The sequence below is a fragment of the Nyctereutes procyonoides genome, unplaced genomic scaffold, assembly GCF_905146905.1.
Source record: "Nyctereutes procyonoides isolate TBG_1078 unplaced genomic scaffold, NYPRO_anot_genome, whole genome shotgun sequence".
In the NCBI taxonomy this organism is placed as follows: Eukaryota; Metazoa; Chordata; class Mammalia; order Carnivora; family Canidae; genus Nyctereutes; species Nyctereutes procyonoides.
In genome coordinates this window covers 6,323,907-6,337,566 of record NW_026575041.1, presented here as the reverse complement: position 1 = coordinate 6,337,566, position 13,660 = coordinate 6,323,907, and the positions used below count along the sequence as shown (strand labels likewise).

At 38.0% G+C, this 13,660-nt stretch overlaps 1 protein-coding gene across 3 annotated transcripts in view; it reads left to right on the top strand.

Moving 5' to 3' along the window:
- INTS4 (integrator complex subunit 4) overlaps positions 1 to 13,660 on the top strand; it is a 111,966-nt gene that overhangs the window by 85,558 nt on the left and 12,748 nt on the right. For all 3 annotated transcript variants that reach the window (XM_055320452.1, XM_055320451.1, XM_055320454.1), the window contains 3 exons: positions 4,868 to 4,961; positions 8,018 to 8,098; positions 9,784 to 9,914. In XM_055320452.1, coding sequence (XP_055176427.1) covers positions 4,868 to 4,961; positions 8,018 to 8,098; positions 9,784 to 9,914 — 306 coding nt within the window. The remainder of the gene's footprint in view (positions 1 to 4,867; positions 4,962 to 8,017; positions 8,099 to 9,783; positions 9,915 to 13,660) is intronic.

Below are 13,660 nucleotides of genomic sequence, written 5' to 3'. Positions count from 1 at the left end.
AAGAAATGAAACTTTGGGGAGGTGAAGCAATTTGCTAAGAAGTAGCAAACCAGCCTTTGAATCTGGTTTTGACTCTAAAATTTATACTTTGTGACTTGTTGAAATGAAGGCGATTCCTATTTGATCAGGTGACCCCTGGGATTCTACAGAATTTAACTTTTCAGTAGTTGTGGAAAAGTGAAATGTTAGAGTTTCATACAGAAGTTTCTCTGATTAGGACTCTGATCACTTACTTGTTGGTACTAGTTTGTTTGTTGGTTTATTTATTTTAAAAAGATTTTATTTGAGAGAGTGAGAGAGATCAGGAACAAGGGAGAGGGGCACAGGGAGAAGCAGTCTCCTTGCTGAGCAGGGAGCCCAACATAGGACTCGATCCCAGGACCCTGGGATCATGACCTGAGCTGAAACCAAGAGTTGGATGCTTAACCAACTGAGCCACCAAGGCGCCCTTGTTGGTACTAGTTTAAAACAAACTTCACCATCATACGCAAGCCATCCCCTTTGTTGTAATCCAAGCAGTCATTTAATCTAACAAGATCTCACCTATAGAAAGTGTGTTTCAGTTAGGGTTCTGGGAGATGATTTGTTTCTAGAATTTGACTTAACTGCGTTGTCTTCACCATTGTACCTTGGGTACCATATAGGAGCTCAGTAAATATTTATTGAAGAACTGTCATTGTGATGGCTTAACCAAGAATGAAGACTTTGAGATTTTTTTTAAAAGATTTTTTATTCATTTATTTGACACAGAGAGAGCACAAGCAGGGGGAGTTGCAAGGAGAGGGAGAAGCAGGCTCCCCACAGAGCAGAGAGCCTGATATGGGACTTGATCTCAGAACCCCAGGATCATGACCCAGGCTGAAGGCAGGCAATCGACTGAGCCACCTAGGTGCCCCTTAAGAATTTTATAGATGGCATTTTCTTCTGGCCATATCTCACCTCCAGATGTATATAGATTTGATGTTTTGTAAGGCTCTCCTGTTCTTGATCATAATAAGAGCTGCTGTCTTTTAAGTGCCCCCTATGAACCCACTCTTCTAAGTGCTTTATGAGTTGAGTTTGGAAACAATTTTATGAAAAGTATTCCATTTTTTAAATGAGTGAGGGAGCTGGGGTTCATTCATTTGTTATATGGTTTTTAAATATCCATCAGATGCTAGGCAGAAGGGGCACAATAGTAAATAAAATAGTCTTTGCTGCTAGGAATCTGACAGCCTCATTGGGGAAGTAGCTAGGTAAATAAGAAATGTATTATTGTGTTTTACATGCTGCAGTATGGGAAGTACAGAGTTCCCTAGGAAAACAGAAGGGTAGCACCTACTCCTTCCTTAGATGGCTAAGCAGTTACCTGAAGAATGAATAAAGTTCATCAAGTGAAGAAGGGAGGAAACTGTCCAGGACAGAATAGCAAAGTCCTGGACTAGAACACAGGTCTAACTCGGCTCTTCACACTGCTGTTTCTGGTTAACAGTTTGTGTGACACAAAGTGTCTAGTATAATGAGATACAAAATCCAAAGGAGTTGGTTTGAGCCTTAGTTTTCATCATTTCCTAGGTACGTGATCTTGGGCCTCAACTCCATCATCTGTAATTTGAGGGTACTGTGTAGCTGGTCATAGGATCATTGTGAGGATCATTATCATGACATGTGGAAAGTATTTTGAGAATAGCAGTTGCATAGTGTATAGTTGGTCATTTATGAAATTTTATTTTAAAATTTAAATCATGGAAAAAATTAAAAAAAATAAAATTTATTTTTATTTTTTTAAATAATAAAATTTAAATTGTGACTCATTTGACATAGTAGACATGTTCTTGATATTTTGCAAATAAATTCTGTCTAAACTTTATAAATGCTTATTTCCATCATGTGGACAAAGGATTGCTAAAGTTTGTGTTCCTGGGAGGGGCACTTTTGCCCTCCCAAATCATATTTGTATAAATATGGCTTAATTTGCAGCTGGTTGTAAATCAGTTTTGTTGTCATCTGTATTTGATGTAGTTGATAAATAAATAAAAAGAGTTTAATACCAAATCAATGAAATGTAATATGATAGGATTATTATTATTATTTTTTAAGGGCTTTTGAAGTTCAGCCAGACTTGAGTTCAAGGCCTGTTTTTGACATTTATTAATCCTGTGACCTTGGACAAACCATTTAATCTCTGATCTTCTCTTTCATTCTTAGTGAAGTAGGATTAATTGCAGTTCACATTCTTAGGATTGAATGGGCTCAAGTAAAGAAACACCTAGCACACCTAGTATAGTGCACATAGAAGTGCTATTTGTACCTTTCTCATTAAAGAGTTCATAGTTTCCTGAGGGATGTTTAAGCTTAGGCTTCCTGAGGATTGTAGGCATAAAGAGGTACAGAAAGGAGACAGTAGGATGACAGCATTTTGTCTAGGGCTAGCATGTTTCTTTTTTCACTCCTAGGATAGTAGTTCGGATTTCCCATGGCTGGTTGGGTTACATTTTGTTCTGTGCAATTGAGAACAATTGCTTCAGTGCAGGGTCTGTAGAATAGCTTAACACCTGGCAGCCATCAGCTAATGTATAGTCAGCTGGTCAGTGGCCTCTGTAATTGTAACAGGAGGCGGAATCTTCTGGAGAGGAAGCGGTTTAGAAATAAAGCGATTTGAGGCTGTCTTTGTATGGGAGATATCAGAGATGTGAAAGAGAGAGACCAGCTGGCATCTTGTAGCATTTCGCAGGTATGGTTAGCTAGTATAGGGTCTTGCCTTTTATTGTGCTGGATTCCAACACATGAGCTAGCTCTCCAGGAACCCCTCAAGCCACCAAAACTTGCAGATGATATATAACCCACAGGCCCCAATTTCTTCAGTCACTTTGGAAATAATTCATTTGGTCTTCCTTTCTAGGGTATCTCCTTCTAATACCAAGGTCCATAGGACACAGCATTCGCTCTTAGAGTTGCATGAGATTAGAGGGAGGGGCTTAGTCAAATGGACAGTTTTGTAAAGGCTATTGTGAAATTTTATATGTTATGCCAACCCTGCAGCTCCGCTTCCCTTGTGACCCAAATCTTCAGGTTCTCTACAGCTATCATTTCTATTTAAAATTTGGATGTTGTCATTAAAAAACAAGATAGCTTTGCATGAATGCTTTCTGAAATGGATAATTAGTTCACACACATACACACATGCATGGGCACACACACTCATGCACACACATACGTACACACACACCTCTCCCCAAAGAAGAATATAGAAAAACCGTGGGGTTTTTGTAGTTGTATAGTGTATCCTTAGAAGATTTTAAAAGAAACTGCAAATGGTAGTTGCCCCTGGAAAAGCTGTACTGGTTAGCAGCACCTTGGGATAGGAAGGTGGACTAATTTAATTGCTTATCCTGTAGTATCTTTTGAAATCTGTACCTTATTGGTTTAATCTTATAACTAGGTATGTATTATCTATTCAAAAAATTAAAAAAATTAAAGCAGTAATTCCAACCCCCACATAACTATTTTATCTGTGTGTACCACTTTGTATTTTCTTGCCCACAGGCAGTTGGGTTTTATATTTTTGCATTCACTTTTTCTATACTCGTATCCAGCTAGGATGCTTTTAGTTTCAGATATCCGGGAATCTCATCTCAAACTAGCTTACAGTGGCTTTTTATTTTCTCATATGAATAGAAATCTCAGGCAGTTCTAAGTATGGTATGGTCAAGTAGTTCATTTATATCTTTATAGACCCAGTTCTCTGTCTGTTTGGATTTTACTTGTCCTCAACATTTGCTTTATCCCAAGGCTTTTTTCTTTTAGAGTTACAGTATGGCTGCCAGTGGCAATCAGGACTAATCTGAACTACTCTTGTTCAGTCTAGGGTGTGATAGAGATGGAGGCAGACCCACAGAGAGACAATATCCAACCTGCTCCAAGTGTGGAATAGAAGTCCTTCAATTAGGACTAAGAAGGCCAACTTAGGTCACATAGCCAAGGAGATGACATATACAAATTGGCTTAGTTTGGTCGGAGTCTACCTGGAAATGGGTTTGAGGACACCTTTCCCTGAACAAAATCAAGGTTCAGTTAGGAAGAATGTAGAGAATGGCTAACTGGGTAGGGAGCTAACAAAATCTACTACAATATCTTAAAAAATTTTTTTTTCCTGATGATACAAAAAATACTTGTCTATAATATAAAACACTTGGAAAATAAAGCCCAATTGGGAGAAGGGGGTAAAAAGTACCTTCATACCTCTGTCCAGAATACCACTTTGCTGTATTTTTCTCCTACATAGAGTTTTCACGTAGTTAAGGTCATATACCTTATTACCATTTTATATTTTAACATCTGTAGAGTGTTCCAGTATAAAAGTGGAATATTGTGGGGTATAAAGCATTTCATTTCTGTTCGATATTTCTCTTAGTATTATGTCTCAGCATAAAGCTACTGATCAAAATATTTGGCCATATGTATGACTTACAGCAGTACAGTTTTACTTTCCAAAAGAATTGTATCAGCCTAGGGATGCCTGGGTGGCTCATTGGTTGGGCATCTGCCTTCGGCCCGGGGCATGATCCTGGAGTCCCGGGATCAAGTTCCGCATTGGGCTCCCTGTAGGAAGCCTGCTTCTCCCTCTGCCTGTGTCTCTGCCTCTCTCTCTCTCTGTCTCTCATGAATAAATAAATAAAATTTTCTATAAAAAATTTGTATCAGCTTAAACTGCTATCAAAATGTGAGTGAACCAATTTCATTATAACCACTCCAGCCTTGGGTGCCATCATTTGAAAATTTATGACCAATTTACTAGATATAAAGTGGTAAAATGCTTTTGATGTGATCTTTATATGACTGTCATTCTCCCAATCCAATGTTGGGCTTGGGTTTTTCTTGACTCCAGGGATCTGCAAAGACTTGGAGAACTTCAGTCTGAACTAGCAGGAGTTGCTGACTTCTCGGCTACCTATCTTCGGTGTCAGCTTCTTCTCATCAAGGTTAGTTTGGATCCATTATGTTTGTGATTGTGATTATTATGTGCATAAAATACATAAGAAAGCACTTTAATGGATTTGGCAGTTCTTGAGGCTGTAAGTGTAAATATGTACAGTCTTATGCAGCTGCTTAGCAGTGGAAACATTATGTACTCTGCAGTGTAATTATATTAGTCTCTAATTAAAGAATTGTTAACTTGTGTGGGAATTTACATTTTTTAATTTGGGAGGTTTCATTTATCATTATATAATTAAAGCAGATTGGATAATCATTTTCTTTAGAATCCTAAAGATTTTTCATTTTTTTAAATAATTTGATTAGCAGAGAACTTTTATATTATTTTCTTAAAATGTCGATTTCACTTTGCCCAAATCTTACTAATTAAAGGCTGATTTCACTGTTCTTAAAATAGCCACCTTACTGACATTCCATATTAGGTAGTCAGATTGTATATATATACACACACACAATTGGTAGCCAGGAAAGGAAGCTCTTTCAGTTAGCTTTCACCTTCTGCAGCAGAGGTCTGTTCTAAATTTAGGCTTAGGACTTAGGAGACCCCTTCTCACTTGATAAGCCCTTATCTTGGGTTTAGTTCCAAGCATTGTTAGTCTTTTTCTTTTCCCCCATCGTTAGTCTTTAAAGTGATTGTAAGGGGCACCTGGGTGGCTGGCTCAACCGTTGAGCCTTTGGCTCAGGTCATGATCCTGGGGTTCTGGGATCAAGTCCCTCATCAGGCTCCCTGCAGGGAGCCTGGTTCTCCCTCTGCCTATGTCTCTGCCTCTCTCTGTGTGTTTCTCATGAATGAATAAATAAAATCTTAAAAAAGAATAAAGTGATTATGATATTTGACCAAAGCCAGAATAAATGGAGTCATTAGAAATTATTTCTTACTTAAGATGTGTGAGCTTAGGGTTTTGCAGGTATGTGTATATATGTGGAAGGAGGTGTGTACACTGAAGTGGGTTGGGATTTAGACAGCTCTTGTTTGGCAAGATAGATTCTTTCAAATGTAAATATACCTGTGGAACTACCACCACAGTCAAGATACAGAACATTTTCATTATCCCAAAAAGCTCTTCCGTGACCTTTGCAGAGTTGTTTCACCTTTCCAAGTTTCCATGAAACAGGGCTGATAATAATTCTACTTAGGTAAGGGTTGGTAACAAGTAGAGTGTGTGAGAGCCCTTTGCCTAGTATCTGATATATAGTGAGTGCCATGTCAGTGTTGGTTCTTTTTTGGCTTGCTATCTTCTCCATAGGAATACAAGCAGGTCTTTAAAAAGAATCTACTTTTCTATAGTAGGAAAAGAAAAGAAATTATTCCGACAAAGAACACAGAACTATGTTGTTCATTCAGTGTCGTGGAGTGGCAGGTAGGTAAGGGATGAAGACTTAGAACCAAAGGCAGGCAGGCAGGTAGGTATGGATTATAGGGTAAAAGCTAAGTAAATTTTGGCATATCTACTGACAGTATATTCTGTAGCCAGTAGTGATCTTTATGAAGAATTATACATCATGACAAAATACAGTATAATGTTATATATAAAAAAAACATACACAATTCTGCTTTTACACTACAACTATATAAAAAGCATATATATAAGAAATGACTAGAAGTGAATTTTCAAAAACAACTACTCTGTGAAGGGTAGTATGATTTGGGTGCTTTAAAATTTTTTGTATGTATAGTTTAGACCAGCTACTTTCTACCTGGATAGTCACCAGGTTCATGTGACTGTTGAATACTCGAAATGTTAGTTTGAATTGAGATGTACTATAAGGGCAGCCCGGGTGGCTCAGCGGTTTAGCGCGGCCTTCAGCCCAGGGCGTGATTCTGGAGACCCGGGATCGGGTCCCACTTGGGCTCCCTGCATGGAGCCTGCTTCTCCCGCTGCCTGTGTCTCTGCCTCTCTCTCTCTCTGTGTGTGTGTGTTTGTGTCTCTCATGAATAAATTAATAAAATCTAAAAAAAAAAATCTTTAAAAAAAGATGTGCTATAAATGCAAAATACATGCTGATTTCTGAGACAGTATGAAAAAAGAATATAAACTATTAACTTTAAAAAATACTAATTTAAAAAGAATACTGATTTTATAGTGGAATTATATCTAGAATATACTAGGTTAAGTAAACTACTTTCATAATTAATTTCACCTTTCAACTTTTAAAAATGTGGCTACTAGAAAATGTAAAATTATATGTAAGGTTTGTTTTACAATTTTTTTTAAAAAAGATTTTATTAATCTTTTAATAAAGTGGGTGTGTAGAAGCAGAGGGAAAAGCAGACTTCTCCTGAGCAGGGAGCCCAATTCAGGGCTTGATCCCAGAACCCTGAAATCATGACCTAAGCTGAAACCAAGAGTTGGACGTTTAACTGACTTAGCCACCCAGGAGCCCCTTGTGTTATATTTCCACTGGACATTGTTAGTCTAGGTTTTCTGTAAAGCTATTAGGCTATGTCTACAATTAAGAAGGACTGAAAATAAGGGACTACAGAAGAGATCAGAAATGGGGCCATACAGCTGAGAGGAGAGATATGAAAGGTATAATTGTGGCTCTTAGTGATAGTTTTGAACATGGAGAGATTGAGGGAGAGGGAGGAATCTACAAAAGCTTCTAGATTTCTAATGTGGGTATGTCAATAAGGTGATGGGGCTCTTCAAAGGATAGTGAACATGGGGCAAAATAAAAGAACCACAGTCAGGGAAGAAGGGTTTAGGCAAGTAGCCTAGCGGCAGTAGGAACAAGGAGAGAGAGCCCTGGAAGCTCGCTTGCTTGCACATTTTGGTGAGACCTACATGGTTCCGGCCCTCTGCTTGCAAGCACTGGTCTGATCTGGATATAGGGCCTTAGAACCAGGAATTCGATTGAGGAGGAATTCAGACCTTTGGTTTCCTCTTTCTCTATAACAGGGCTTACTAGCTTAAAAGAATAAGATTGAGAGGAAGTCCTAATCCAGTAGATTTCCAAAGCAAAACAAACACAGAAGGTTCAAATGGTATATGCCAATCTTGGTGACCTCTGTGTTCTTTTCTCTCCTGATTTGTCTATGTAGGCCTTGCAAGAAAAGTTGTGGAATGTGGCTGCCCCTTTATATTTGAAGCAGAGTGACTTGGCCTCTGCAGCAGCAAAACAGGTAAGCATATTGGGACCTTCTCAGATGGATCTCTGTCCAGTATTGTCTAAGTTGGAACCAGAGGCTTTCACATGGTTCCACGCTTCTGCTGTGCCCTCCTCAGTTCCAGCCCATGACAGAAGTTAGTAATAAGAGAAGCAGCATAATTAGCCCACACAGCAGTCACTTTGGAGACGGGGATCTCGATTCTAGTCTCAGGTTGACCTCTAATTTGTTGGGTGATACTGAAGTTGCTTAACTTCCTGGATTTTTCCTTCTCTGTAAAATATGGCAACTTAACTGGATGATTTCCAAGTAGCTTTAGTGTTCTAAAATATTAGCAGTTTGTATTTCAGATATACTAAAATCCAATCAATACGGTCATGAATCTTTCATCTGAAAATGTAGCTGAACTCATTTTGAAGTTTTTATTTTTAGCCTGCACCATCTCTTGAATATTAAAATGTCCTATGTACTGCTCAGTTCAGTAAATAGCATTTAATTAGATGTACCTTGAGTTTATTTCTTTCTAGCTTTGATCAGTTTCCCTTCATTCTTAGGCATTGGGATTTGGTGAACTCTTCTGGGTCCTGTCTTCCAGGTAGTGAGTCTATATATGACACAGTGATTATGACCCAGTAGCAAGCTAATCACATTATAGTTACTAAATGATTTCAAATCTATTTTAATTAACACAGTAGTCTCATTAGGAAGAATAAATATTAAGTCATTTTATAGATTAAATAGTTAAGGCCTAGCAAGGTTAAATTTATAGAGGTATAGGTAGTAGAATTAGGAAATTCAGCCCAGATCTTCTGATACCCATTGTGTTTTCTTCCCACTACTCTATTTAATCTCTCCTCTGATCCAGACTTCCTTGAAGATCTGCTTTGTAGCTTATTGTAGGGGAGTAGAACCTAATGACTAGAGCCCCTGAATGGGAGGGATGGGACCAGAGAGTAGTAGCCTGGAAGAAAGAGGGCAAAGGAATTACCATTGCTGGGTGACAGATACTGTGCTAAACGCTTTCCATGCTCCATTTTATCCTTTAAATTTTATGACTTGGGGGCTATTTCTTCCCTCTTTACAAATAGGAAAACTGAGGCACTGTGTAATTAGTTAACTTGTTTTTCTGCCAGTTGTCGGAAAGCCTGGGTCCTTTCTCTGACCTCAAAACCCTCATGAAGGGAAGCACAGAATGGCGAGAGAAGTGTCATTTGGATGGGAGTAGCTGATTTGGGTAGAATAGAGCAAGAACTTAATGCACTGGGTCATAGACATTGTTTTCTGCACTTGTTCTCTGTTCAAACTCCCTTCAGTAGACCAGGCACATAGAACAATCTGCCTGGATGATTAATACATGGTTAATGGTTCCTGATGCCAAATTCTTGAAGACTTTTCCTAGGGTTGGGCTTCCATACAGTGTTTACTCATTTGTTCCCACAGCACAGTAGTTTTGGTTTAGGGCAATAAGCAGTGCTTTACAATTTTATCTCATAAGATACACTGTATTAATTTCTCTCAATACATATTAATCTCTCAGATTGTCCTGATTTCTCTCACTATAGGCACTTAAATAATCTCAGTTCAGTGTTAAAGCATAAGCATTAAAAAAGAACTTAGTTCAGAATTTTCGCCTAGAATTCTGTGCTCCTCTCAAGACTGTTATGATATTTTTACTGATCATGAATTACCTTTCCTTATAGATCATGGAAGAGACCTACAAAATGGAATTCATGTACAGTGGTGTGGAGAATAAACAGGTGGTGATTATACATCACATGAGACTGCAGGCCAAAGCCTTGCAACTTATAGTAACAGCACGGACTACTCGAGGGTAAGATGTGTGGCCAGCCAAAAGGGGTGGCGCAGTCCTTTCAAAGACACTTAACGGATACATTGAGAGATCTCACCACAGGTTAATGAGAAGTGAAAAGATATTGGGAAAAATTTGCTAAAGGGCCAATTCTTCGTTTTTTCCAGATATTCCAGGTTCTATCTTTGGGTCAAACTAGGTCTCTGGAAAACCCCTCTACTGGCTCTCTGTAGCCTACAGCACAACATAGGACTTCACAAGCAACAAGGACATTCTTGTTGTCTAGATCTCTTTAAGAATTTAGCACCAGGAGCCATTTTTTCTCTTCTGAAGGGACTCATAAGCTCTCCCAGGCATTAAACACAAAAGAAAAGATTGAATGTATTGTGTAGTGAGACTGCCTTGTTCAAACCCACACCTCTCCACTTATTGGTTGTTAGATTTTGCATGATTTTTTTTTTTAAGCTTCTCTGTGCCTTGTTTCCCTGTCTGTAAAAAGAGAATGATGACAGCATCTGTCTTACGGCGTTTTTATGAAGAATAAATAGGATAATACATGGAGAAGCACTTAACATGGTACGTGGTACATAGTAAGAGCTCACTGTTAGACTTTCTAATAGATTGCTATATTTAGGGCAGCCCAGGTGGCGCAGCGGTTTAGTGCTGCCTGCAGCCCCGGGCGTGATCCTGGAGACCTGGGATGGAGTCCCATGTCGGGCTCCCTGCGTGGAGCCTGCTTCTCCCTCTGCCTGTGTCTCTGCCTCTCTCTCTCTCTCTCTCTCTCTGTGTCGCTCATGAATAAATAAATAAAATCTTAAAAAAAAAAAAGAATTGCCATATTTAATCGATTCTAAAATGCACAATTTAAATTTTAACTTGTCTGAAATAAGATATTTTGATGATGTGCCATACTTTGATTGAAAGCGGGGTTTTTTGTTTCTTGATGTTTCATAAAATAAAAGATGGTGGCATCATAGATTTGATACAATGTAGTAGCTCATTCCCAGGTGGAAGACACATCTGATACTCAGTCTAGTGGTTATGTCAATCTAAAAGTAGCATAGAGAAAGAAATATATTTAAGTAAGCACTGAAAAATACCAGGTTAGAAAGAACATTCTGAATGTTATTTTACTTTTTCACTTATCTTGACAGTGATAAAATCAGGTAGTGATTTAATCTTACAGACAGCCATACATTCATTTAACAAATGTTTAATTCCTACTATTTGCCAGTCATAGCTGAGCAAAGATAGGTGCTAGTTTGGCATCTACACTTTTTTATTTAAAGACAATAGATAGATATATTCTTCAGAGTGTGTATGATTATTGTAAAAAATGTAAATATTGCAGAGTAAGTGAAGGTTCTCTGGCAATCTACCCCTTCTAAAACAACTGTCAACAGACTCTTCCCAAGATAGTTAAATACATATGGGTTATAAATGTGTATGTATTAATATAAAATGAAATCGTACTATACTTTGTGCTCTGCTTCCTTTTCACTTTATCCAGCGATATTCCATGTTTCCACATCATTATACAAAGACTGTAATATAGGGATCCCTGGGTGGCGCAGCGGTTTGGTGCCTGCCTTTGGCCCAGGGCGCAATCCTGGAGACCCGGGATCGAATCCCACGTCGGGCTCCCGGTGCATGGAGCCTGCTTCTCCCTCTGCCTGCTTCTCCCTCTGCCTGTGTCTCTGCCTCTCTTTCTCTGTGTGACTATCATAAATAAATAAAAATTAAAAAAAAAAACAAAGACTGTAATATATTTGATCTTTACTAGTACTGTAGTATTTTATACTTTCCATTTGTATGCTTGCTTTCTTCTTTCTTTTCTTTTTTCTTTTCTTTCCTTTCCTTTTCCTTTTCCTTTTCCTTTTCCTTTTCCTTTTCCTTTCCTTTCCTTTCCTTTCCTTTCTTTTCTTTCTTTTCTTTTCCTTCCTTCCTTCCTTCCTTCCTTCCTTCCTTCCTTCCTTCCTTCCTTCCTTCCTTCCTTCCTTCCTTTTTCTTTCTTGACTTTTTGTTAGATTGGTGGTTTTCTTTGTTTCTTCCAGGGGTTTGAAAGTTCTGACCCTACTTCTAACCTTTTCAAAAGAGAGGCAATAGATGGTTAAGAGGGTTGTGGTTCCTATTGCTTAGACTCAGATCTTGACTCCCACCATTTGCAAACTTAGTGACCTCAGACAGGTTACTTAAGGCTTCTGTGCCTCAATTTGTTAACCATGAGTTAAACTGGGATAATACTAATATCTGCTTTGCCCTCACAGGATCATTGTAAGGATTACCAAATTATTATATGTAGAGCTCTTAAAATACTGCCTGACTCATTCAAGAAATACTTGATAAATGTTAGCTGACATTAGTGTATAAATAGTATTTTTACTTACATTTTAAATACATTCAACTTATATTTATCAGCATGAAAAGTTAAATAGACTTTATGGTTACTTCCAGCAAGATCCTATCAGATCAAGATGAAAGTTGTGTTTTTATTTGTCTCATACTGTTAAATTATTATGTTTTTATTATGTATCTCTTATTTTAAAAATCTTCTCTTAAAGTATGCATTAATCTTTTAGGTACTTTTTCAGAATTAGTTCCAAATTGCTCACCACTTTTTTTTTTTTTTTTTTGGTACCACAGTTGCTTTTTGAAATTCCTTGTTCTAATTCACTATTTGACTAGAACATGGTCTAGTTCTTGTTTTTCTGAATAAGTATATGAGACCCTGCATGTCTGAAACTGCCTTTCTTTTGCTCTTATACATAATTGGAATTCTTTCAGAACTCTGTAAATCTTGCTGTGTTACTGTTTAGTATTTAATGTTACAGTTAGGATGTCTGATGTCTGTCTGGTTATCTTTCCTTTATAGGGAGCTTATTTTTCTTGGTTCAGAACTACCAACTTTTTTTTTAAGAATTCAGAAATTCTACCAGGATATGTGTAGGTTTATGTTCCTTTTCAGTGTTCTCACTGACCTTCAATGGGACTCAGAAGTATAAATTCCACTCAGGGACCTTTTCCCCTCCATTGTTTCTCTAATCACTACTGCTTGCATCCACTCCAGTCTGTCATACTGGATGTTGTGTCTTCTGGATGTTTTCCTTATCTCTTATCTTTTTTTTCATAATTTCAATTTCTTAGTTTTTCTACTCTTCTGCATAAATTCCTTAATATGCTCCTTTTAGGTTACTGCTTCAGTTTTCCTCACTTTTCATTGTACTATTCCTTTACTATTGAGTTGATTTCATTATTGCTGTTCATTTCCAAGTGTGCTTTCTTCTGTGTGCCCTTTCTGTAGCAGTTTCTCTTGATTTATCAGTGCAGTATCCTTTCACAACTCCTCTTTAATCTCACTGACATTATTTATTAGAATGTTTAAAGTTTTCTGTACTTTCTTGCCTTGACTTTATCTCATTGAGGTCTGCTTGGTCTCTGATTATAATGTCTAGTAATTTCCCATTGTCTTTGCATACTTACAATTACAAGTCAGCTGCAAGTCAGTGTTTGCCCAGTGGACTTCACTTTTCTCCTGCTTTCCTTCTTCATGTCAAGAAAAAAGTGGATGTTCTTAATGGTAAAGACCTACTTCACATAGCATGTAGTTGAGGCTTTCTGCTCTGTTTGGGGCTTAAGAGAGGGTTCCCAAATCTTTATTTTGGAAGCTCTCCAAGATGACTCTATACAAGTAGGCCCCAAATTGATGCTGCTTGGCCGAATTGCTTTCCTTTCACCCTCTGCTTAGCTGGAGGTGTCCTTTCCAGGCA